Source organism: Nematostella vectensis, chromosome 14 (assembly GCF_932526225.1).
Source record: "Nematostella vectensis chromosome 14, jaNemVect1.1, whole genome shotgun sequence".
Taxonomy (NCBI): domain Eukaryota; kingdom Metazoa; phylum Cnidaria; class Anthozoa; order Actiniaria; family Edwardsiidae; genus Nematostella; species Nematostella vectensis.
Genome location: NC_064047.1, coordinates 6,138,114 through 6,162,387, shown reverse-complemented (window position 1 = coordinate 6,162,387; position 24,274 = coordinate 6,138,114). Strand labels below are relative to the sequence as shown.

The following is a 24,274-nucleotide window of genomic DNA, read 5'->3' as shown; positions in this document are numbered from 1 at the left end:
CCACAGGAAACCCAATCTCACAATAGTCTTACTATAATAGCTCCCTTTTTCTCCTTGACGTAAGATTATTAAAATTAAAAACTTTCTCTCTTCATCAATTCCGAATGATCTATTTCATTTCAGTATATTTACTAGTCGTTTGCTAATATCGATTAGTTATGCACATAAATTTACACACACTTTTTATGCCGAAGTAATCGATAATCGATTCGCGCGCTTTTCCCCATGTGGCGTCAACTAGTAGAATATTCAAAGAGTTTTCTCGGCGTAGATATGGAATCCAAGACCGCAAACTCTGAAAAACCAGAAACACCAAGCGATGCAGGCACGCCAAGCCAAGACACAGACGAAGAACGAACCGGCAAAGAACTGAAAGCATCGCTAGACGAGGGAGAAAGCGGAAATGAATCATCTTACAGTTCAAACTCGACTAGTTCTACAACAACATCATCAACAGTCAAACGAGGAGTGAAAAGACGCAAAAGAAAACGCAAGAGTCATATCGCTTTTAAATGCACTAACTTTTTAAAGGTAACATTCGATGTGGGATCTTTCCGAACCCCGTTGTTATATAATTGTGTTGAAATTTTGTTTTGAATATTATTGTCGCATGCCAGGGATGACCTTTTCAAGACGTTTGAATGCACGTGTTGTGTAATTTTGTCAGATTATCTGTCTGATGATGATGCGCATTTCCATTATCTGGTAGTTTGACCATTTGTAGCTGAAAAAGATCCTGTCACCTAGAGATTAAGGCTGTAGTCAGTTTTTATTATTCTGCAAATGTTAAGGGGGGGATTCCTATATGTCATTGTATTTTCACAAAAACATTAACACACAGAAAACCTATTAATTGTATAATGACTTTAGAGATAAATTCGTTGTTCAGGACTGACAAGAATTGAAATCCATTTCTGGCTGGGTATAGCATTTTGTCAGTCATACCACCATGACCAATCAATTCCCTTGCTTTGTGCAGTCAAATGGTTTATGACGCAACAGTCAAAACATGAAAGCCATGGGTTGATTTAGATGGTTGATTGACTATGTGCTATTCCCAAACGAGACATGGAATTTGGATTCGTAGAGGTTGTGCTACAACAAATTTCGCTATAAAACTACCGTATGTACCAGTGTATAATTCGCACCCTCGTATAATCGGCACCCCAATTTTCAAGGCCTTTTTCAAAAAATAATTCGAAGACCTGCACATAATATGCACCCCAATCAAGTATCAAGATGAGATAAATGTCCCGATTCACAATTCATTTAATTTATACATAAGTACAGTAAATGCTTTTCTATATCTGAAATTGCAATACATCATAAGCAATGCACCTTAGCAGGTGAACTGTTAAGCTATTATTCTCATCCCTGAACATTTGTATTTTCACATGGAACATCAAAATTTGAGCTTGTATTCGATTAGGGTAATTACTGCAATTTTGAACGTGGTGCAGAGAGACTGGGTTGAGTAAATTATTCCAACATGGTGTAAACAAGTGTCTAAGCTCTGGGTTATGCTAATGGGCTTCTAGGTGGATGCTCACAAGAATAGTAAAGACATTGAAAGTACTGCTATGTTTCATTATTATGATTTTTATTGTTATTATAACCAATTTTCCATCATCTGTGTTTTATAATAGATATTCAGAGGTTTCGAAATCCCATGCATTGAGCTCCGAAATACATATCCAAGGGTTTCATTAGGCTCCAGCGGCCGGCAGAAGCGCCGGCTATTTCCCACCAAGTGCCGGTTACTTATTTTAAAATTTAAAAAAAAGTTTTATTTGAACTAAACAGATAAAATAACTCCCACCCCCTACTTATCAATCACCTTCGCCTACTCTGAAAGTTATGAAAGCCCTGGATATCCAATTGTCTTTCCCAATATCAAATCAGCAGTCATGCCCTCAAAATCAGATTACTGTATATATGATGTGCTTGTTTAATTCCACAGGAAGACCACAAACAGCCGTTATTCGCTGTCCAGTTCAACCCTTTTATCAAAGACGAGGAATCTGACCCATACTTTTTTGCAACAGTGGGTAGCAACAGGGTGACAATCTACCAGTGCGAGGAGAAAGGAGTGATCAAGCTGTTGCAAGCGTATGAAGACCCAGATGTATCCTTTATTATCTAAATTAAATCCATCATAACACCTCTAGTATAAAATACTCCCCACCACCACCACCCTATAACACCTTCAGTATGAAATACCATATCTCACAACACATAATCCTCAAAACAGCTCACCCCACACAATACCTGCACCTTAAAATAACCTACCTTTTAAAACTTGTACCTTGAAAAAACCCACCCTTCAAAACTTGTACCTTGAAATAACCTACCCTTCAAAACTTGTACCTTGAAAAAATCCCACCCTTCAAAACTTTACCTTGAAATAACCCATCCTTCAAAACTTGTACCTTGAAAAAACCCACCCTTCAAAACTTGTACCTTGAAATAACCCACCCTTCAAAACTTGTACCTTGAAAAAATCCCACCCTTCAAAACTTGTACCTTGAAATAACCCACCCTTCAAAACTTGTACCTTGAAAAAATCCCACCCTTCAAAACTTGTACCTTGAAATAACCCACCCTTCAAAACTTGTACCTTGAAAAAATCCCACCCTTCAAAACTTGTACCCTGAAATACCCCACCCTTCAAAACTTGTACCTTAAAATAACCCACCTTTCAAAACTTGTACCTTGAAAAAATCCCACCCTTTAAAACTTGTACCTTGAAATAACCCACCCTTCAAAACTTGTACCTTGAAAAAATCCCACCCTTTAAAACTTGTACCTTGAAATAACCCATCCTTCAAAACTTGTACCTTGAAATACCCCACCCTTCAAAACTTGTACCTTGAAATAACCCATCCTTCAAAACTTGTACCTTGAAATACCCCACCCTTCAAAACTTGTACCTTGAAATGACCCACCCTCCAAAACTTGTACCTTGAAATACCCCACCCTTCAAAACTTGTACCTTGAAATACCCCACCCTTTAAAACTTGTACCTTGAAATAACCCACCCTTCAAAACTTGTACCTTGAAATAACCCACCCTCCAAAACTTGTACCTTGAAATAACCCACCCTTCAAAACTTGTACTTTGGGATACCCCAACCCCCCAACACTTACCCCAACACTTACTCCTTAAAATATCTCACCCTATACAATTCCAGGCTACACCACTTTCAACAATAAGAAAAAAAGGGTATTTTAGATCACTCTAGTATGTTGTAAATCTTAAGTCAAACTTCAGTTAACAGAACACTCACCCCCTTAACAACCCCTCCCCCCCTCCCAGATAAATCGGATTTCGCCCCCCCCCCAAAAAAAATCCTGTGTATGTGCCTGCCCCCCACACAACACCTGCACCTCGACACACCACACCCCATAATACCTACACCTTATGGCATCTCACCCCACACAACACCTGCACCTCGACACACTACACCCCATAATACCTACACCTTATGGCATCTCACCCAAAACAACAGCTGCACCTCGACACACTACACCCCATAATACCTACACCTTATGGCATCTCACCCCCACACAACACCTGCACCTCGACACACTACACCCCATAATACCTACACCTTATGGCATCTCACCCCACACAACACCTGCACCTCGACACACTACACCCCATAATACCTACACCTTATGGCATCTCACCCAAAACAACACCTGCACCTCGACACACTACACCCCATAATACCTACAGCTTATGGCATCTCACCCCACACAATACCTGCACCTCGACACACTACACCCCATAATACCTACACCTTATGGCATCTCACCCCACACAACACCTGCACCTCGACACACTACACCCCATAATACCTACACCTTATGGCATCTCAGCCCACACAACACCTGCACCTCGACACACTACACCCCATAATACCTACACCTTATGACATCTCACCCAAAACAACACCTGCACCTCGACACACTACACCCCTAAATACCTACACCTTTTGGCATCTCACCCCACACAACACCTGCACCTCAACACACCACACCCCATAATACCTACACCTTATGGCATCTCACCCCCACACAACACCTGCACCTCGACACACTACACCCCATAATACCTACACCTTATAACATCTCATCCCACACAACACCTGCACCTCGACACACTACACCCCATAATACCTACACCTTATGGCATCTCACCCCACACAACACCTGCACCTCGACACACTACACCCCATAATACCTACACCTTATGGCATCTCACCCAAAAAAACACCTGCACCTCGACACACTACACCCCATAATACCTACACCTTATGGCATCTCACCCCCACATAACACCTGCACCTCGACACACTACACCCCATAATACCTACGCTTATAACATCTCACCCCACACAACACCTGCACCTCGACACACTACACCCCATAATACCTACAGCTTATGGCATCTCACCCCACACAACACCTGCACCTCGACACACTACACCCCATAATTCCTACAGCTTATAACATCTCATCCCACACAACACCTGCACCTCGACACACTACACCCCATAATACCTACACCTTATGGCATCTCACCCCACACAACACCCCATAATACCTACACCTTATGGCATCTCACCCCACACAACACCTGCACCTCGACACACTACACCCCATAATACCTACACCTTATGGCATCTCACCCAAAACAACACCTTCACCTCGACACACTACACCCCATAATACCTACACCTTATGGCATCTCACCCCCACACAACACCTACACCTCGACACACTACACCCCATAATACCTACAGCTTATAACATCTCATCCCACACAACACCTGCACCTCGACACACTACACCCCATAATACCTACACCTTATGGCATCTCACCCCCACACAAAACCTGCACCTCGACACACTACACCCCATAATACCTACACCTTATGACATCTCACCCCACACAACACCTGCACCTTGAGAAACCCGGTTTGAATTTTTTTAGATCTATTTTGTCCTTGACCTATTTGCTATTAGCCGGAGGAAAGTTTTTACTGCTGTGCATGGACATGTAGTCCAACGACAGGTGAACTAATGCTGGCAGTTGCTGGTTATAGGGCTGTCATCCGCTTTATCAGGTAAACTCCAAAAACCTGGCTGTCAAAACAGGCTGGCGACTGCAAAAGCTTCACTGGCTACTTCACATTTTATCACTGGCACCTCTTTTTCTGCAGTTTAAAATGAATCAATCCATTCACAGCCGGCTACTTTTTTAAGCAACCACCTACTTCATTACATTTTGACAACCCTGTAATAATTATTATAATTGAAAGACAGCAAGACAGACAGACATATAAGACACACAGCCAGCCACCGAGGCATGAAAGGAATGACAGATAGACAAACACACATAACTTATCCACTAAAGACATATAGAGGACAGCCACACTTAGAACTGTTCAATAATGATGCAACAAGATTTAGCAATAATCAGACTATCAGTCAGACAGAAAGCCAAACATTGAGTATAATGACTAGTTTTGCATTGAGTATTGAATACAAAATATAGTATGTATACTGTATGTTGAAAACCTTAATGTTTTATAATTCTGAATCTCCCAACACAGTCCAATCACCATGAGTTGCATCAAGCACTACATCGGTCATGGTGGTGCCATCAATGACCTCAAGTTCCATCCCCTGGACCAATGTTTCTTATTATCAGGAAGTCGAGGTATGATCTGAACACATTGAGTTGTAGGGGTAGTGATGGGTAAATCCAAGACTTGCCAGGGGTTTCAATACTTTTTAAGTAGCAGGCTGTGCTTGGGAAGTAGGCGGCTGGGGATTTGATGCTTAGAATAATGGCTCCCAAGGTCCCCAGATTGGATAGGGCATCTCACCAGTTGATAAAAATTTGCCAAATAAAAACAATGAAAATGGTTCAATTCTTCAGTAAATATTGTCTCTTTTGCTTTTCAATGGAAATGAATATGCAATTAGTTAAAAAATATCAAGGTATAAAGGGTTCAATAGCTTGATTCACACAATCCCAAATCTCTCATCTGATTAATTGCTACTGCTACTTTATACAGAGTAAAAATTACAACAGCAACAGATGTGACCTTTTATAAAAAGAAAAACAATAGAACAATATTAAACAAGGTATCTTGCTATTTTTGATCAGAGACCACTGTACAGTTTGTGCTCAAAATTCCCCATAATTCTATTTGATGTAAGTCAAAGATGGCAGCAACAGAAACGCTACAATTCTTGGCGTTATAAAGAATGACAATTAGCTTAAGGGAAAATAATCAAGAACAAGAATAGATGATAGTGAGAATAGCATAATGTAATTTTGTATTTTATCACAAATTGAATTATTATGAGTTTGAATTCTGAGATCAGTTTTTTAAGTTGCTGGTGGTGACCATGGAAGTAGCCGTAGGTTCACCGCCGGTAGCCGCCTACTAATGGAACCCCTGCTTGCCAAGACGCTGAGACCCGTGGTTTTTTTAATTTTTCAAGCTTGTTTTCGAATAACTTGCTCGAAGTATGTCATAAACATCAGTTGAAAAAGAGGGGTACAATACAATCTTTTTACAATGCAACATTGTGTTTAACAAAAATTTGGGACCCTGAGATCATGTTTAAAAATCTGATACTCCGAGACCGTGAAAAAAAACCCAGGCTCCAATACCCCTAAAATTTAGGAAAAAACATGACTTCGAGACTAACGTAAAAACGCTGAGATTCCCTGAGATTGCCAAATTTTTGCGAGACTTATTAAAATTGGAGGTATGTACCCATCGCTACTGCTAGTTGTAAGGGGGATTTTTTTTTAACTTAGCTCCAAGTTAAAGCCGCATTGTCACCAGTTTACTTCCGGAGGTCCGACGGAAACCTCAACTGTTAAAAGACAAAAGAATTATTAAAATCCGAGATATTAAACACGCCATCCGTTCTAAATTATCAATCACATCCTCACACAAACTTCCAATAAACACACTGCCTTCAATATTTTGAAATATTTTTCGCGTTTTCCTTTAAAAATCATCAGATATTGTTATCGACCGGAAGTAAACTGGTGACAATGCGGCTTAAAGGGGAGGGAGATGTGGGCTGACACTTAGTATATCGCTTTTTATAATCAGACCACAGTCTGCGGCTATGGAATGTCAAGACCGATGCTCTGATTGCTATATTTGCTGGTGTTGAGGGACACAGAGATGAAGTGTTAAATCTTGTAAGATTTGCATCGAACAATTTATTATTTTAAAAGGTTCTTGTACGACAGATCTCTTATTCAATCTAAAGATTTCATTTAATCACAAACAAACAAACTTAAATCGCTGTGGAATTGATTGTGGAAACAGCTTTATTTTATTGCAATGAATTGTCTTATGATTCAAATAAAAAAGGACTAGTCTACTCATTCCTGATGCTCTGGCTATACTGTACATCCTTTAGGGAGCACCATAAGGCAACAGAATCTCAGAGCATTCTTTATTCCCTCTTTCGTTTTCTTATAAGATTTTGTTTTTGTTCTAAGGACTTTGATATACTTGGCACACGAATCATATCCTGTGGAATGGATCATTCTCTCAAGATATGGTCACTGGAAACAGAACAGATACAAAAGGTGAGAAAATATTACATAGGTTTCACGGGCCAACTCATCCTTAGTTAGTGTACTAAATTAGTTGTTCTTATCAGTAAAACTTCCCAAAAATGCTAATTAAATTGGCTTATTTTGCTATGTTTCAAGGCCCTCTACTATATTGGTTTAGTTGAAAAAGAATACCTAAAACCAACTTAGAATTTGACCAAGTTTTTACTTTTACTAGCATAAGAATAATGGCGACCTAAACAAGGCAACATGGAAAACTTTGTTAACTCCTTTAATGTCTAACTTTAATGTCTAACTTGTAATGTTGTGGTAGACAGCACAACTTTAGGGACCATGAACAACTAAAGTATGATTACACAAAGCTTTCGCTGAAATACTAACCGTGTAATAAGCTTTATAGAAACACCTTGTCTATTTAGTCCTCTAATGTACATATAGTACAGTAAGTGGTTGAGATGGACAATTCTGATTTGTATTAATTATAGATTTTTGTGGAACTGAATTGAGCCCATTCATGTTTTTTGGATCAAACCTACAGTTTGGTTACTAAAGCACATTTTAATTTCACTTGTTTTGCTTGATTTTATTGTCCCCAAGACACAAAAATAAAGTGACTTGCTTTTTACGAAAATATTAAAAATGGCGAAAAATAGTGTTGAGAAATATCGCCCTATCAAAATCGTGAAATTTTGACGTCACCAAAAATTAAATGAAGGTATGTGGTGGTTGTGGTGGTAATAATAGTGGTAGCTAGGAATGTTGGTAATGGGGAGTTATTTGGGTTGGTGGTTGGTTGGTGGTGGTTTTGATGTTTGAGTTGATGATAATGTTTTATGTCTGATGATGATTGTACAAGTGGTGACTTGTCATAATGTCTTCAAAGTGGTTAATACAGGTGATGATTATATGGTGGTAGTTATCCTGATAGTGAACGTGACTAAGATGGTAGTACTGCCTGTATGAGTGTTCGTCACTATGGTGAAGGTTTATTATTGAATAAAAATGGAAGTATTGGTGAAGTGTTTCTATTTGTTGCAGGCTTGTGATGAATCTTATCTGTATGATGCGAGCAAAAGCAAAAGGTAAAACAGTCTTAGTTACTGTTTTGAACTCACTTAAAGAAGAGTATGATTTAGAATATAAATACATAGCTGATATGGCAATTATACGCTCAAAAACAAGGTGGTATGAGTGTGGCCAAAAAATAAAAAAAAAAGATTTTTTGAATTTAAAAAATTCAAGGGAAATGAAAAAGAGTACAATACGGAAAATTTACAAGAAGGTAGTAAAATTACTGTCAATCCCAAATCCATTACAGATTTTACCTGGATTTATACTGTGAAAAAAATGTAGATAAAATTGAAGAGACTTGCTGTCCTTTCACAGAGTATTCCTAGAATTTCCATACCATCTAAAAAAATTATGTGACAAAAAGCTTTCAGTTGCCAAATGCTTTTATCATATCCACTTTTCAGAAAAATAAATCGTCAGGTGGCTAGGTCTTAGTTACTGTAGTTTCTGGGTGGGGAGCCTTCCTATTTTCTAGTAGGCTACTTGTAGGCTTTGATAGTTTTTCTGGCACGAAAACCCCACGGCTGCCATCTTGGAGCGCGTTATCCAAGATGGCAGCCATGGTATGCGAACTTTATGTTTTCTGGGTTTTTGTGCCAGAAAAACTACCAAAGCCTACTAGTAGGCTAATTGTCTAGTGTATGAAATTTTATCAACTGCTATCCCCTAGGGGGTGTATGGTGGCTCATCGTTCTCATATTGATTTAAAAAAAAAACTGGATGAACATAAAAATTTCGTTCAAAAAAAGTATAAATAGATGAAAAATAATAATTAGAAAAATATAAAAAAATAAATTAATTAAACATAAAGGAGTAAAATAATAAAAAGATAAAATTGTAGTAATTGATAAATAAATAAAATTAACCCATTGACTCCTGGCTTTTTTTGAGCTGAATTTACAAAAAACAGACTGAAAACAGATACCTCCCCCCGTATTCTGAGTTTTATACAGCCCGTCAAAGTCAAACACAGCTGCACCTAGTCAGCGGTATCCAAGCTTTCCAACAGTGCTTTGCGGTCCCCACTTTTAATCCCTCGTCGTTGTACTGAAGCGAGCACAAGTTAATGGTTGCTAGTATTTTTCATAAAAAATACAGCTATGAGCATATTAGGAGAGTGTCTCAGGACATCATGAAGTCTTTTGGGGCATAATCGAGTGCTTTGCTTATGGATATTTGCAAGCAAAGGTGGATTCATGAAGATTTTTTCTTGTTTGGCTTTGCCTGGGTGAGAAAATAATTTTCTAATGAATCACCACAGCTCTCCTAAATGCTGTCTTTTCTGAAACCGAATTGATTCCAAAATTGTTTACACTGCTATTCTGGGTCTGTATGACCTGGAATTGATTTGTTTGGCTTTGGGGTGGAGAGACTTTGGGGAGAGGAGTGTTGACTGGCCCTCCCCTCGTGAATTTTCCCCTGCATCTCCCAGAATGCTTTGCAATACGTAAAGACATTTTCGTGGTTGTACAATCCTTCAAGGGGTGGACATTGTGTTTTTTGGCCATGGAAATGTACCTGGAGGGTCAGAATAAAGGTATCTATTTGTGTCTTGAGCTGTGTTTGCTGATCTCTCCCCCTTGTGTGGTATTTTGAGCGTTATATTGAGAGGGGTGATTCTGCTTTTCTCTCCCTGTTCGATTTGAGATTTGTCAAAGAACCTGTGCTATTATTTGGCTAAAGAGTAGATGCCAACACCTTGATTGGATGCATATCTGCAAGACCATTTATCCCTTAGACTGATGCCTGAGTATCTTCATCTTGTTGTGTTTATTTTGCATTTATGAATTTTTTGGGTTGTGGGTACTTCCCAAAGCCGGTACAGGCCGGTTGAGGGGTCAATGTGTTAATAATAATGATAATAAAATATATAAAAAGTAATTAAAAATAAAATAAAATAAATGTTATTAGATTAAAAATCATAATAAAAATAATTAAAGAATGGTGAAAACAAAACAAATAAAACAAAAAAAACATTAAAAAATAATATTATAAAAAGATAAAAATAAAAAATAATGAATAAATATGACTTTCAAAACAACTCTAAAATTTATAACATGAATTCATTTCAAAGGAATCTTCAAAAACTATGCTTTTTCCATATGATACTGTACCTATGACTGCGCGCACCCCCTCAGCCAATCCTGTGTATGCGCCTGTGTCTAGCTACATTTTTAATTTGCTGGAGTTTAAATGTTGAGGATGAGGATGCCTCTTTATAATGTGCCTTAAAGAATAGAAATGTTGTCACGGTATAAATAGGTTTAACTTCATGTATTTTCGGGACGATTCTTTCGATAATTTAGCCTTCCATATTGTTGTTGTTGTTTGAAATGAATCTTTGAGTGAATAAAATATCTCTGGGACGCGCTTGATAGATGCAATATACCCAAGAAAAAACAACGAAAAACATGCTAGAAATTCGTAAAAGAGCAAAAGATAAAGCGCCCATTTGGTGCAGCGCATCCTGGTCTATGAGAACGATAGGCCATGTGAAGACATTGTAAACACAACTTTTAAAATCAAAATGACTTTGAAAACAAAAGTAACTTTTAAATTTTAAGTAATTTTTAAATTTGTTTGGAATTCAAATTGAATTTAAAATTAATTGATATGTTATTTTTTTATCTTCTTATTTTCTTTTAATAATATTATTTTTTATTAATGTTATTATTTTTTTGTTTTGTTTTTATCATTCTTTATTTATTTTTTATTATGATTTTTAATTTAATAATATTTTTTATTATTTTTTTTTCTATTATTTTATATTTTATTATTATCATTTTTTATTTTTTTAAATTGATTATTATTTTATTTATATATTAATTATGACTATTTTATCTTTTTATATTAATTAATTAATCAATTTATTTATTTTCTATTATTCTAATTATTATTTTTTGTTTATTTATTGTTTTTGATCGAATTTTTAGTTTGATCCAGTTTTCTTTTGAGAACTATGGGCCACCAAAGGGGTGTTCAAAGATTCTTCCAATTCTCCTATCCCTTAGGGGGAGTGTTTAAAGATTCTTCCAATTCTGCTATCCCTTAGGGGGTGTTTAAAGATTCTTCCAATTCTGCTATCCCTTAGGGGGGTGTTCAAAGATTCTTCCAATTCTGCTATCCCTTAGGGGGGTGTTCAAAGATTCTTTCAATTCTGCTATCCCTTAGGGGGATGTTCAAAGATTCTTACAATTCTGCTATCCCTTAGGAGGGTGTTAAAAGATGCTTCCAATTCTGCTATCCCTTAGGGGGATGTTCAAAGATTCTTACAATTCTGCTATCCCTTAGGAGGGTGTTCAAAGATGCTTCCAATTCTGCTATCCCTTAGGGGGGTGTTCAAATATTCTTACAATTTTGCTATCCCTTAGAGGGGTGTTCAAATATTCTTACAATTTTGCTATCCCTTAGGGGGTGTTTAAAGATGCTTCCAATTCTGCTATCCCTTAGGGGACGTGTTTAAAGATTCTTTCAATTCTGCTACCCCTTAGGGGGGTGTTCAACGATACTTACAATTCTGCTATCCCTTAGAGGGGTGTTCAAAGATTCTTCCAATTCTGCTATCCCTTAGAGGGGTGTTCAAAGATTCTTCCAATTCTGCTATCCCTTAGGTGTGTGTTCAAAGATTCTTCCAATTCTGCTATCCCTTAGGGGGAAGTTCAAAGATTCTTCCAATTCTGCTATCCCTTAGGGGGAGTGTTTAAGGATTCTTCCAATTCTGCTATCGCTTAGGGGGAGTGTTTAAGGATTCTTCCAATTCTTTTATCCCTTAGGGGGCGTGTTTAAGGATTCTTCCAATTCTTCTATCTCTTAGGTGGGTGTTCAAAGATTCTTCAAATTCTGCTATCCCTCAGAGGGGGGGGGGCGTGTTTAAGGATTCTTCCAATTCTTTTATCCCTTAGGGGGAGTGTTTAAGGATTCTTCCAATTCTTTTATCCCTTAGGGGGGTGTTCAAAGATTCTTACAATTCTGCTATCCCTCAGAGGGGGGGGGGGTGTGTTTAAGGATTCTTCCAATTCTGCTATCCCTTAGGGGGCGTGTTTAAGGATTCTTCCAATTCTTCTATCTCTTAGGTGGGTGTTCAAAGATTCTTCAAATTCTGCTATCCCTCAGAGGGGGGGGGGGGCGTGTTTAAGGATTCTTCCAATTCTTTTATCCCTTAGGGGGGTGTTCAAAGATTCTTCCAATTCTGCTATCCCTTAGGGGGCTTGTTTTAGGATTCTTCAAATTCTTCTATCCCTTAGGGGGCTTGTTTTAGGATTCTTCAAATTCTTCTATCCCTTAGGGGGCGTGTTTAAAGATTCTTCCAATTCTGCTATCGCTTAGGGGGCGTGTTTAAGGATTCTTCCAATTCTTCTATCCCTTAGGGGGGTGTTCAAAGATTCTTCCAATTCTGCTATCCCTTAGGGGGCGTGTTTAAGGATTCTTCCAATTCTTCTATCCCTTAGGGGGGGTGTTCAAAGATTCCTCCAATTCTGCTATCCCTTAGGGGGGTGTTCAAAGATTCTTCCAATTCTGCTATCCCTTAGGGGGCGTGTTTAAAGATTCTTCCAATTCTGCTATCGCTTAGGGGGCGTGTTTAAGGATTCTTCCAATTCTTCTATCCCTTAGGGGGCGTGTTTAAGGATTCTTCCAATTCTTCTATCCCTTAGGGGGCGTGTTTAAGGATTCTTCCAATTCTTCTATCCCTTAGGAGATTAGGATTACACTTAATGATGGGCTTATATTATTAATATAAAATTTACCTTATCATAAAATGTCTGAATTAACAGTATAAATATTGTTTGAGTAGTGTTTAATTCTATATTATAGAATATCTATATTATACTGTAGATATTATTGTTATCTCTGGTTGATTTTGTTATTATTTTCGTTTCAGAGTTTTTCCAACGGCTAATGTCCACTACCCTGACTTCACTACTAGAGACATTCACCGTAATTACGTGGACTGTGTAAGATGGCTTGGGGACCTTGTATTATCCAAGGTATTTATTCAACTTTAAGGTGCTGTATAAAGTATACTGTGGGCAGTTGCCGAAAATTGTTGGCAAACTGTTGGCTGCTTACAGTAACTACTATATTATGTAATGTTATTGTTGTTTTCCAGTCTTGTGAAAATTGCATAGTTTGTTGGAAGCCATAAGACCCCTGCTTAACAGCAACTACTACTACGTAATGTTATTGTTGTTTTCCAGTCTTGTGAAAATTGCATAGTTTGTTGGAAGCCACACGACCCCTGCTTAACAGCAACTACTCCTACGTAATGTTATTGTTGTTTTCCAGTCTTGTGAAAATTGCATAGTTTGTTGGAAGCCACAAGACCCCTGCTTTACAGCAACTACTACTATGTAATGTTATTGTTGTTTTCCAGTCTTGTGAAAATTGCATAGTTTGTTGGAAGCCACAAGACCCCTTGGATGAGATATTTCAAAAGGTACACATTGACAAAATATTTTTTGTATTGTGTATATTGTAATGCGGCTACAGTAATTGGCTGGCACTTTTTTTTCTTTTTCTTATTATCATTTCCAGTGCAAAAGCTAATAAAATATAGAATAAAAATGTTTAAAGAAGTCCAATTAGATCTCCTATTCTATACTCTCACATGATTAAAGTCACACAAATTATTTAATCTTATAAATCAATCATACATTCCTGTATCCACTGTTTGCTAATGCTAAGTTCAGAGGTCGTATTATCCATGAGCCTTATTCAATGCAAATGCATGCACATGAGATGAAACACTCGATTTAGTTCATTTGCATGTTCTTGTATTGAAAATGGCTTGTGGATAATGATACATTTAAACTTAGCCCAAGCAATTTACTTTTTATTCACACCACTTATTTATTTCTATCATTTTCTTGTGATTGCAGTATGTCAGTGAGCGCAGTGTTGATGTCCTCCACAGGTAAAAATTGCCATTTTTAAAAATAGTCACTTTTTAAAAGTAGTTGATTGGACAAGAATTGCAATATACAAAATAGACTTCTAATGGGACCATGCGTGAACGGTCACTACACCTGTGCAGGATACACCCCTTAACAAATTTGAGATAAAATGACAATAAAAATTGACAGTCCTGTGCGATGCTCCATGTGCAGGGAAAGTATATGTTGAATACGTTGACAAGTGAGGCTTTATAGTGTTCCTATGTTTATTATGGTAGAAATAAAGTTATAATCATATCTTTGCTTTTTTTTAACTATTAAAACGAAACTAGTTTAGAATTGAGCATCAAAAGCACCAAACAAAGCATAAACAGGCATTTTTAAGGACGGGGACTATTACTGTTCTTTTTGTTAATAACTTTAGACAAGAATTGTATAATATACAAAATAGACGCCCAATGGGACCATGCGTGAACGGTCACTACACCCGTGCAGGATGCACCCCTTAATTTGAAATAAAATGACAATAAAAACTAATTTTGGTGGCAGGGCTCCATGTGCAGGGCAAGTCTTTGCTGATTACATTTAAAGTAAGGCAAAGTTTAAATGTCGTATTATCTATGACCCCGTGTTCAATTCAAATGCGTGCATATGAATTGATTTGATTGTTTCATCTTCATTTGCATGCATTTGCATTGAATAAGGCTCATGGATAATACGACGTTTGAATTTAGCCTTAGGCTTGATAATGTTCCTTCAGAAAATATTTAAACATGACTAGGCTAGAGAACCTATTGAGCTGAGTAAGAGATTCCATGGTTTTGTTTCATATTGGTTAAAATGGCATTGATTATTTAGAGTTCAACTAACACTATTCACCAGCAGTAAATATCATATTATGAAAGCCAAAAAAGCGCTCCACTATATATCTATATCTATCTATCTCCACTATATCTAAATATATCTATATATACTTTGTATATGTTATGTTGTATTTTTGTTCCTCTCTCTCTGTAGATTTGATTTCAGTCAGTGTGAAATATGGTATATGAGGTTCTCTTTGGACTTTGAACAACGGGTAATTATTGCAACTACGTGCCATTGTGGAAAGGGACAGTTGTTGTTTATATTCTGTTGTTGTCCTTGCTAAGTTGATGGCTGCTGAACATCTGCAAGGCAGTGTGTTTTTGTTGTTGTTGTTGTTGATATTCTGTTGTCCTTGCTTAGCTGATGGCTGCTGGAAATAAGCAAGGGAAGATGTTGTTGTTATCATTATTTTTATTCTGTTGTTGTCCTTGTTTTGCTGATGACTGCCAGTAATAAGCAAGAGAAGGTGGTGTTGTTGTTTATTTTGTGTATTTGTCCTTGTTTAATTGATGGCTCCCGGTAGTAGAAAGGGAACGTGTAGTTGTTTTTGTTTATTTTCTGTTGTTTTTCTTGTTTAGCTGGTGGCTGCTGGTAATCAGCAAGGAAAGGTGTTCGTGTGGGACATCGGCGTTGAAGATCCCAGCAAAGCACGGTAAGAGCTCATTCTTCACATTTCATGAAACATACTTTATGAATTAACCTGTCACACAACTTTTATTAACCGGTGGTGTAACCTGTCACACAACATTTATATGACCTGTGACGTATCCTGTCACACAAATCTTGATATGACCTGTGACGTAACCTGTCACACAACTTGTGATCTGACATGTGACCTAACCTGCCACACAAATTCTGATGTGACCTGTGACGTAACCTGTCACATAAATTCTGATATGACCTATGACGTAACCTGTCACACAACTTTTGATCTGACATGTGACGTAACCTGTCACTCGAATTTTGATGTGACCTGTGACAAAACCTGTCACACAACTTTTGATTTGACCTGTGACGTCACTAATGTTGTAACCTGTGACCCTAACTATGACATGGCTAACTGATTACTGACTCGACGTTACGAATTGAAGGGTGGTAGGAGATATTTTGTTTTTTAAACATTGTTTTATTCATTTTGGAAGGTGTATAACGCTTGTGCATAACAAGTGCGTCCGCGCGGTGCGACAGACCGCGTTCAGCCGCGACGGAAAGTAAGTCCTTCACTGCCGATGAGTTCTCATTTGTTCAAATTAATAATAAATAAATAAATTTGGGGAGCTAGTCACTTATTGCAGCTTAAAGAATGTCGATCAACCACTCCTATGTTTTATGATTTATGATTTTATATATATAATTGAAAATACAACGGCTTTGCAAGAAAACTTCAAAACAACAATCTACGAATGAAGTCTTATACGTTTTTGATGATTATCTTGGTTACTCTCTGGAATTAGCCAATGGAAATGGATGGTTTATGTGACTCCGCATTGAGCGGGAAAAAAAAAATGACGGCGTTCTTTAAGTTATGGTTTACGAGTGCACAGATACGACTTAGTCAAGTCTCCTAGGACGGAGCAGGGGAGGGGCCGTGGGAATAAGGGGCGTGACTGTGCCTCCCCCTACAATATTTTGAGGGATACTATTACAGCAGTGTCGAAGTCATAGAAGATGCCCCAGGCATCTTCACTATATAACTGATGTCTAACCACGGAACACAGCTTAGGAGAAAATCTTCGCGTTTGCCCTCAAATTCAATCACTCACAAAGCGCAATTTATCGGCAGGTTTCCATGTTTGCTCACAATATTTTGTTAGTGCTTAGTAGACCGTGGCTCTTTACTGGTGTAAGAACCTGTGAGTTGCGTCAGAAAAGCTCCTTTTGTTTGTTAGAACGAATCCTGATCAAAACAGAACTGAATACAAAGGTGTCCTCTAGGAATGGTTCTTACACCGGTGAAAGGCCAGGACCCTTGTTTGTAGCCTGCATGCCGGCTATTCCTTTAGCCCCTTATTGATCTTCTCTTTAGGATTCTTGTTTGCGTCTGTGATGACGGCACTGTCTGGAGATGGGATCGAATACGCTGAAACAGGGCACGTTACACCTTTCATGCAACACAAGCCCGTCACGCAACGCAAAACCCGTCATCAAACTTCCATTCTGTCTGCGATGATCTACTGCGACTATCAAGTTGCCGCTTCACAACTGTCACGCAACACTCGTCACCGTATATTCAAACGCACCACTTGTCACGTCATCCCTATTAATGGCATTCTAATTTGTTGACCAATTAAAGCTTCAAGTTATAGCGAAACGTGCCGGAAGTGTGATTTAACAAAAAAAAAAACTTCTCCCCTTATTGGAGTACGAGGAATAGTTGTTAAATCCCGGATTGTTTTTTTGAGGCTTGTTTTTGTCTTGTTACCTGTTAACTATCTTCTTTGTGCCTCGTGGCACATGAGGCCTTCACAGAATGCTTCCAGTGTGTTATGTTGGCAGCGTATCCTTGCCCCATCCCAGGTCCTCCATCCCGCACTGATCTTTTCCCTAGCTACTGTTCTTCGCCAGTTGGTCTTAGGCCTTCCTTTCTTCTCCCTTCAGGTGTCTACGAAAGGGCTACGTTGGTGTGTCTCTTTGTTTTGTCGTAGAATATGTGCTATTACGTCTGTTGTCAGCGAATCTAGGGGGAGGGTTTAGGGGTTTTTACCCTCCCCCCCCCACCCCCCCTCTTTGGGCTGCCAGAAAGCCATATGTGACAAATAATTTACCCCCTCACCCCTTTGTCACTGAGCAAAAATCTAGATCCGCCCCTGGTTAGATCTATTCACGGGGACTAGGATACTTTGCACGGAGGAAAATCGTTCCATTTTCTGTTTATGTTGTACTCTAAGCAAAAAATGTATTTCCAGCCTTAAGGTAAAAAATACTGAAGCGCCTAACTGCATATATTAGCCACCGTTACCGCGTCTTATGCTGCATTCACACCAAAACCATGTTTAGCTAAACAATGTTTTTTTTGCCTGAAAACTTGCCAAATTTCTCATTGTGTTGAATTCTTACTTGCTAAATGATCACTTAGTGACATGTACAGCACAGTCTATTCAGTTTTGTTTTTGGTTTTGTCCACTTTTAATTAAACCACCATTTAACTGGTTTAAGTGCTGGTGGGAATGCGGTATGAAGCTAGGCGCTTCAGTGGTTTTTACCATGCTTACATGCGGGCTTGTCGCGTAGTCGCGAAGCCGGTTCACGACAACCTTTTGTCAAACGACTGTAGTATTGTCATTGATCTTTCCGCGTCCTAGTATCCTAGCTCGTGATTGGTGATCTCTATCATGTATATACTGTGGCTTCTGATATCAGGAAAACGCGAGATTGTGATGTGACTATCTTTATATGTATTGTACATAAGATAAATTTTAGAAAAATTGTCTCTTTGGGCCTTTGACCGCAATTAGATCTTTCTTAGTGTATTTATGGATGTTTTTAAAGTACAGTATGCTAAGAAATAACAAATGTTGATTTAATAGCTAGGTTGAATTTTATTAATTGCTTACGCTTGTCTAAACCCACCGGGCTGCCAAGTGAAATTTGTTTGTAACTGACAAATTGTTGAGTTAGAAAAGTGAAGTGCAAGTATTCATCAAAAATAAGATGAGGAAAGTAGCCATTTCCAGAGTGTTATTCCAAAATTTCAAATTTCTCTTTCCCGACTCCTCTAAAGGTTTCACTGTTTCCAAGTTTCACCATAATATTCTACCCAGTAAAATATAAGTTTCTGGATTGCTTTTTATGGTTTGCATTGTGTTAGGATATGCCGTCATCGATACGAGGGCTCAGAATTAACTAACTTTACCCCCACCTCTCCCCCCTTACCCCCACCTCTCCCCCCCTTACCCCCACCTCCCTTCCTCCCCCCCTTACCCCCACCTACCCCCTCTAGCATAAAAAGTAGATTCGGGAGGCTGCGACTTCACAATTCTTACGTTGCGCGGGGGGAGGGGTGGGGGGCTTGTCGAGCTGACAAGCGAACAGCATCTTTGTTAGATTTACAGCATCAATTTGACCAGACATTGCCAATGTTATGAATTACGTCCCGTAAAATCGTCCCAGCATGCTGTTCGCTTATCAACTCGAACCAAGCCCTCGCGCAACGTAAGATGGCGAATAGAGTGGGCGCTAATTATTGTTATCAGTATACGCCCCTTTAAACGTTCTGAAATTGCACCTAAATTAGAAGGACAAGACAGAATGATGACTAAATGATAAATTGAGCCATAAAATACAATCGTTGCAGTAAAAATAAGAAAAAACACTAAGTTACATTTAATGTTTGAAGGCAATTCTGTTTTACCTTTGGTGTTATATAGCGCTTACCACGAATATTGTATTTTTGTTTCTTTTATAGTAGGTAAGTAAGAATGTAAGGGGATGGATCGGAATGGCTAGAGCTTTTTCATACAGTTTACAGTCTTGCTTGGCTAGGTACACCCATTTCAAATAAGGTGGCACTCGACGAATCTGTGTATCGTAACCCGCAGTGCTTCATGGGGTATGAAGTAAATAAGCGAAAATAAAATACAAAGCCAGGTTTAAAAAGCTGTAGAATTTTTGTTTTTGTTCTAATAATCATTCATGTGGCTTTCATTTCGGCGAATCTGTGTATCTATCTATCTATCTATCTACATTGTTAATCCACAAAGGGGTTACCATCACTGTGGATATAAATTAATTTAAATAAATACATTAATTAATTTATTAAATAAAATAAAAAATAAAATAAATAAATAAATAAAAACCCGCAGTAACCCGCAGTGCTTCATGAGGTATGAAGTAAATAATACAAATCCAGCTTTTAAAAAGCTGTAGAATTTTTGTTTTTGTTCTTATAATCATTCACGTGGCTTTCAGACACTAGGATTCAGCCGTTTATACGCTACCCATGAACCACCGCGGGTCACGACACATTGATTCTCGAGTGCAACCTTTATTGAAACACTGTTTCTCTAGCTCTATCCCACAGGGGTAAATTTGCTGTTACAATAAAAAAGAACCTTGGAAATTAGAAATCTAATTTTAGAAGGAATCAGACAAAAAGACAAGAAGGCAGTGGGTATTTATCCTAATATTCGTAATAAGTCTAGCCGCAAGTGTTTCTGGACTCGTAATTTGCAAAGGCCATATATAGCATACTATAGCAATAATGCAACGGGAAGTGCATAAATATTAATTAAAGTCTGGTGGTTTTTTTAAAAAAAAAATTCGAAATCCGACGAATAATATGAGTGTGCGATAAAAAGTAGTCGTACATTTTTATTTAATTGGTTGCCATTGCTTAATTTTCTATGCAGGGAAAGCTTTATTCCGTGGAGGACAATGGGACTTTCGGGACTAGTGTTTAGTAGACTAGCCTGCGATGCCATAGATTTCAACGGAAATAGAAATCACATACGACACTAAACCAGGGAAGCTTGAAGATGCGATTAAACTGCTTTTCCATCTTAAAAACCGCAAACCAATTATATTTACAAAATGTTTCTCTTGGAAGAGGGGGCAATGGGTTCAACAATCTTCAGATCTATTCGCCATGAAAAGCTTAAATGCACTTGATATTTGCTGAAGCGAGAGGACGAAATTCATTATTTCTAGGGATTAGCAAAGGAAAACCAGTTTTGTTATGAAAACGTATTAGAAAATTCCTAATTCGGCTTTTCGCTGCCTGGCAATTTGCGATAGAATTTGGAAAATGAGTTGGTAGTAAAATTTGATTGGTTTGAATCTTTTATTATAAGTACTTTTTCCTTTTGAAATACCAAAATGATATTCCCAGCTCCAGTGTCGGAAGAGATTTATAATAAACCGACGGTATCTTCAATCTTCTAAAGCATTTGTATTTCAAAAGAATATTGCTTTATGTACAGTTGATGTTGTGCCGCATATGTTGATAAAATATGCTATTTATATTCAGGTTGTGAAAAATATCTAATAAGTGCACATCTTAGTATACTACCTGTTTTGGCCTTTGGTGTTTGAAACAAAAAAAACCTATATTTATTATTTTAAGAAACAACAGTTGTTAGAGCCCTGCCAAACATATTTACATATATCTTTTTCAAATTATCGAGTCCAAATCAGTAGTGATTCAAATCCGGTTCTCCTGAAGATTGAGAAAAAAAAAAACTGCGCTTATCCCTGCCCCCGACAATCAAGATAAAGAAAAGATAAATAGCATAAAATTGATTTAGAAATAACCAGATATTCCTGCTTTGTTTCGCTTTCTATCGATGGCGTCCGAAGTATTGATTGTCGTAGTTTCTTGGTTTCTATATTTAGATCCTTAATTGAATAATGGCACCTCTATGTAACACCCAATGTTCAAAATATTTTTATGCTAATTAAGGACGCAAGTTAAGAAAAATTAATGAAGTTTACTTAACCGAAGTGAAATTGTCGAAGTGATGATAGGCGATCTATCTCAAAATAAGATAAAGTTGAGAAAAAATGGTCTTGCTGAAATGGAAGGGATATTTTTGCTATCATATAGTTTTTACTTATTCATGCATCGCTAGTTTTCGGAAAAAAGTAAACTGCATGTGTCAAAAGACAAGTGAATGGTCCTCCTTAGCCGGCGCAAACACCACAGTCTATTTTTAGATCGAAGACAAAAGAAATTTGCTTATCTAAATAAGGGCGATGTTTATTTGGGTTATATATAGAACGGCTGATCGTTTTACTTCGACAACAATTGAGCTGGAGCTTCAACCGGTTTCATACAACGCGGCTGTTCAAGCGTTGTGTTGAGTTTAATACGAATATAAGGACATTATTTTGAAAGAAGCTTTGCCGGAACGGAACCTAGCGGGAAGACTGGTGATCGAAGCAACCAATAAGCTGGATAAGAGATTTGAAGTATTTCACAACTGGGACTATATATCGCCGGAGGCAATTAATTTGGAATCATTTACTACAAGAAGGAACAAGTATCTTAAACTTCTGATCTATCAATGGAATTCTACAAAGCGAATCCACCACCGAAACCAAACTTTAAACGATGTAGAAGCCACAGCTTGCATAGTACTCAAACATTCAGTACAGCAAACAATACCAACGGAAAAACATCTAAGTGTGTACGAAGACCATCACTTGTCCTCACGCCTGAGATTCTGGATGAATACTATAAAAACGAGGAGGAATCCGAGTCGTTTAAAAGAAAATACGAAGAGGCTCACTACAACGTCTATGGTTCCCATGTCTCGCTCAAACAATTTGACGCTAGTGGAGCCGTAGACTCTACGGTATACGAACACTACAGCTCCGACCCACGGCTTATTGGAATGGGTTTTTTCGACAAGAGAAGAGCATCATGCCCTTGTATTTCTACGCCCAAAGTTTCGCCGTAGCGGAATAATCTTTTCAGCTCGCGCTTTGTTTCATCGCAGCTGGGCAAACCCGGCTTGCAAGGAGCCATGGGAGACGAACGGACGCCTTTCTGGCGAACAGCACAAAAAATTAGAACTGAGGTTATAAATAGGCGACTGGGAATAATGACAATATCCTTGGTGTGTTTAGAAATCAAGTAAGCTCCTAAGCCGGAAATTGGTCAATAAATGTCAAGAAAAAGGAAATAGGGTCCCTTTAAATATTAATATTATCGTTGCGCAGATACACTCTTTTCTTTTATATGAACGTCAAATTTTCAGTTGAGGCTGGGCCGTTCTTATTTTTTGGACATTTTAAGGCTGAATATGTTCTTAACGATGTTTTTTTAAAATTTTAGTGTATATAAGAATACCCAATGAATTATTAGGAAGAGAATAACACCAGGTAATGATCAATAGCAATAATAAGGTGGTTGCACAATTTGATTCTGCATTTTAAAATACATCAGGACTAAAAATTTGGTGAAATCTCAGGCTGGACGTTCTTATAAAAAATGTGTAGTGCGGGAGCAAGCTACACAACTTGGAGCTTCCTGCAAATTTAAAGGCTCACAATCAGCCACTTTTTATTATTGTTTACACCCATTACGGAATAGTACGACGCGCGCTTCCGTGGTTACCAAGACAGAGCGGACTGTTATCTGAGAATATCAGTTTTAATTGACACCCGAACTATATTAACAGCAGGATTCTGTCGTGTTTTCATATACACGAGTATTTCATTGGCAAGATGATTGCCTTATGAGGATCCTATCAACAAAACAAATTTCCCTGATATCTGGCTTTGTAATTCACAAGGTGGCCATACGGTAGCGTTGGTCGCATTAAGAATAGTCAACGCTGACTCGGAAAATACGTCTTTCTGATAAAGTGTATTAAGAGATGGCACTGAAAACAATGTAATTATGCCACCCTTAGTATAGGAACCCCTAAGGATAGCAAAATTGGAACCCTGAGAGGGAGGGGGTGAATAGGGGTAGGTAAATCCGCCGATCCGCAACATTTTCGGTCCAAATCCGTGGATCCGCAGATATTTTTAGATCCGCATGGTTTGACAGATAAACAATAGCATCGATTGAAATTCATTTAAAATCCGAAATTTGACCGTCAAAGCAGTAAAAATCCGTGCCCAAATTGTCAACAGATCCGTGATCCGCCGTATTTTCAAAATCCGCCAATCCGCTGAAATAATCATCAAAATCCGTAATCCGTGAGCATTTCGGGGCTGAATCCGCCGATCCGCGAACCTATTCACCCCCCCCCCCCCCCCCCCCCCCCCCCCTCCTAATAGATACGACGATCAACCCCCGTCTACTTTGAGAGCCGCCCCGGCCTAGGCTATATTTAGTTTAACTGATTCTATTTTTTTACTGATTCTACTTGTAG

General features: G+C 38.2%; 1 protein-coding gene across 2 annotated transcripts; it reads left to right on the top strand.

The window, feature by feature from the left end:
- Positions 1 to 187: 187 nt before the first annotated feature.
- LOC5513870 (polycomb protein eed) lies at positions 188 to 18,122 on the top strand. Of its 2 annotated transcripts, XM_032383379.2 has the most exons (15): positions 188 to 531; positions 1,961 to 2,125; positions 5,031 to 5,131; positions 5,621 to 5,727; positions 7,148 to 7,239; positions 7,546 to 7,635; positions 8,662 to 8,705; positions 13,574 to 13,679; positions 14,066 to 14,128; positions 14,571 to 14,605; positions 15,603 to 15,663; positions 16,031 to 16,104; positions 16,595 to 16,663; positions 17,479 to 17,541; positions 18,051 to 18,122. In XM_032383379.2, exons 1-14 carry the CDS (start codon positions 226 to 228, stop codon positions 17,534 to 17,536), a joined length of 1,371 nt encoding a protein of 456 aa, XP_032239270.2. In that variant the 5' UTR covers positions 188 to 225; the 3' UTR covers positions 17,537 to 17,541; positions 18,051 to 18,122. The 2 variants fall into 2 exon arrangements, with proteins under 2 accessions (XP_032239270.2, XP_032239269.2); XM_032383378.2 differs by lacking the exon at positions 18,051 to 18,122 and having other exon boundaries at positions 17,479 to 17,954.
- Positions 18,123 to 24,274: the final 6,152 nt, after the last annotated feature.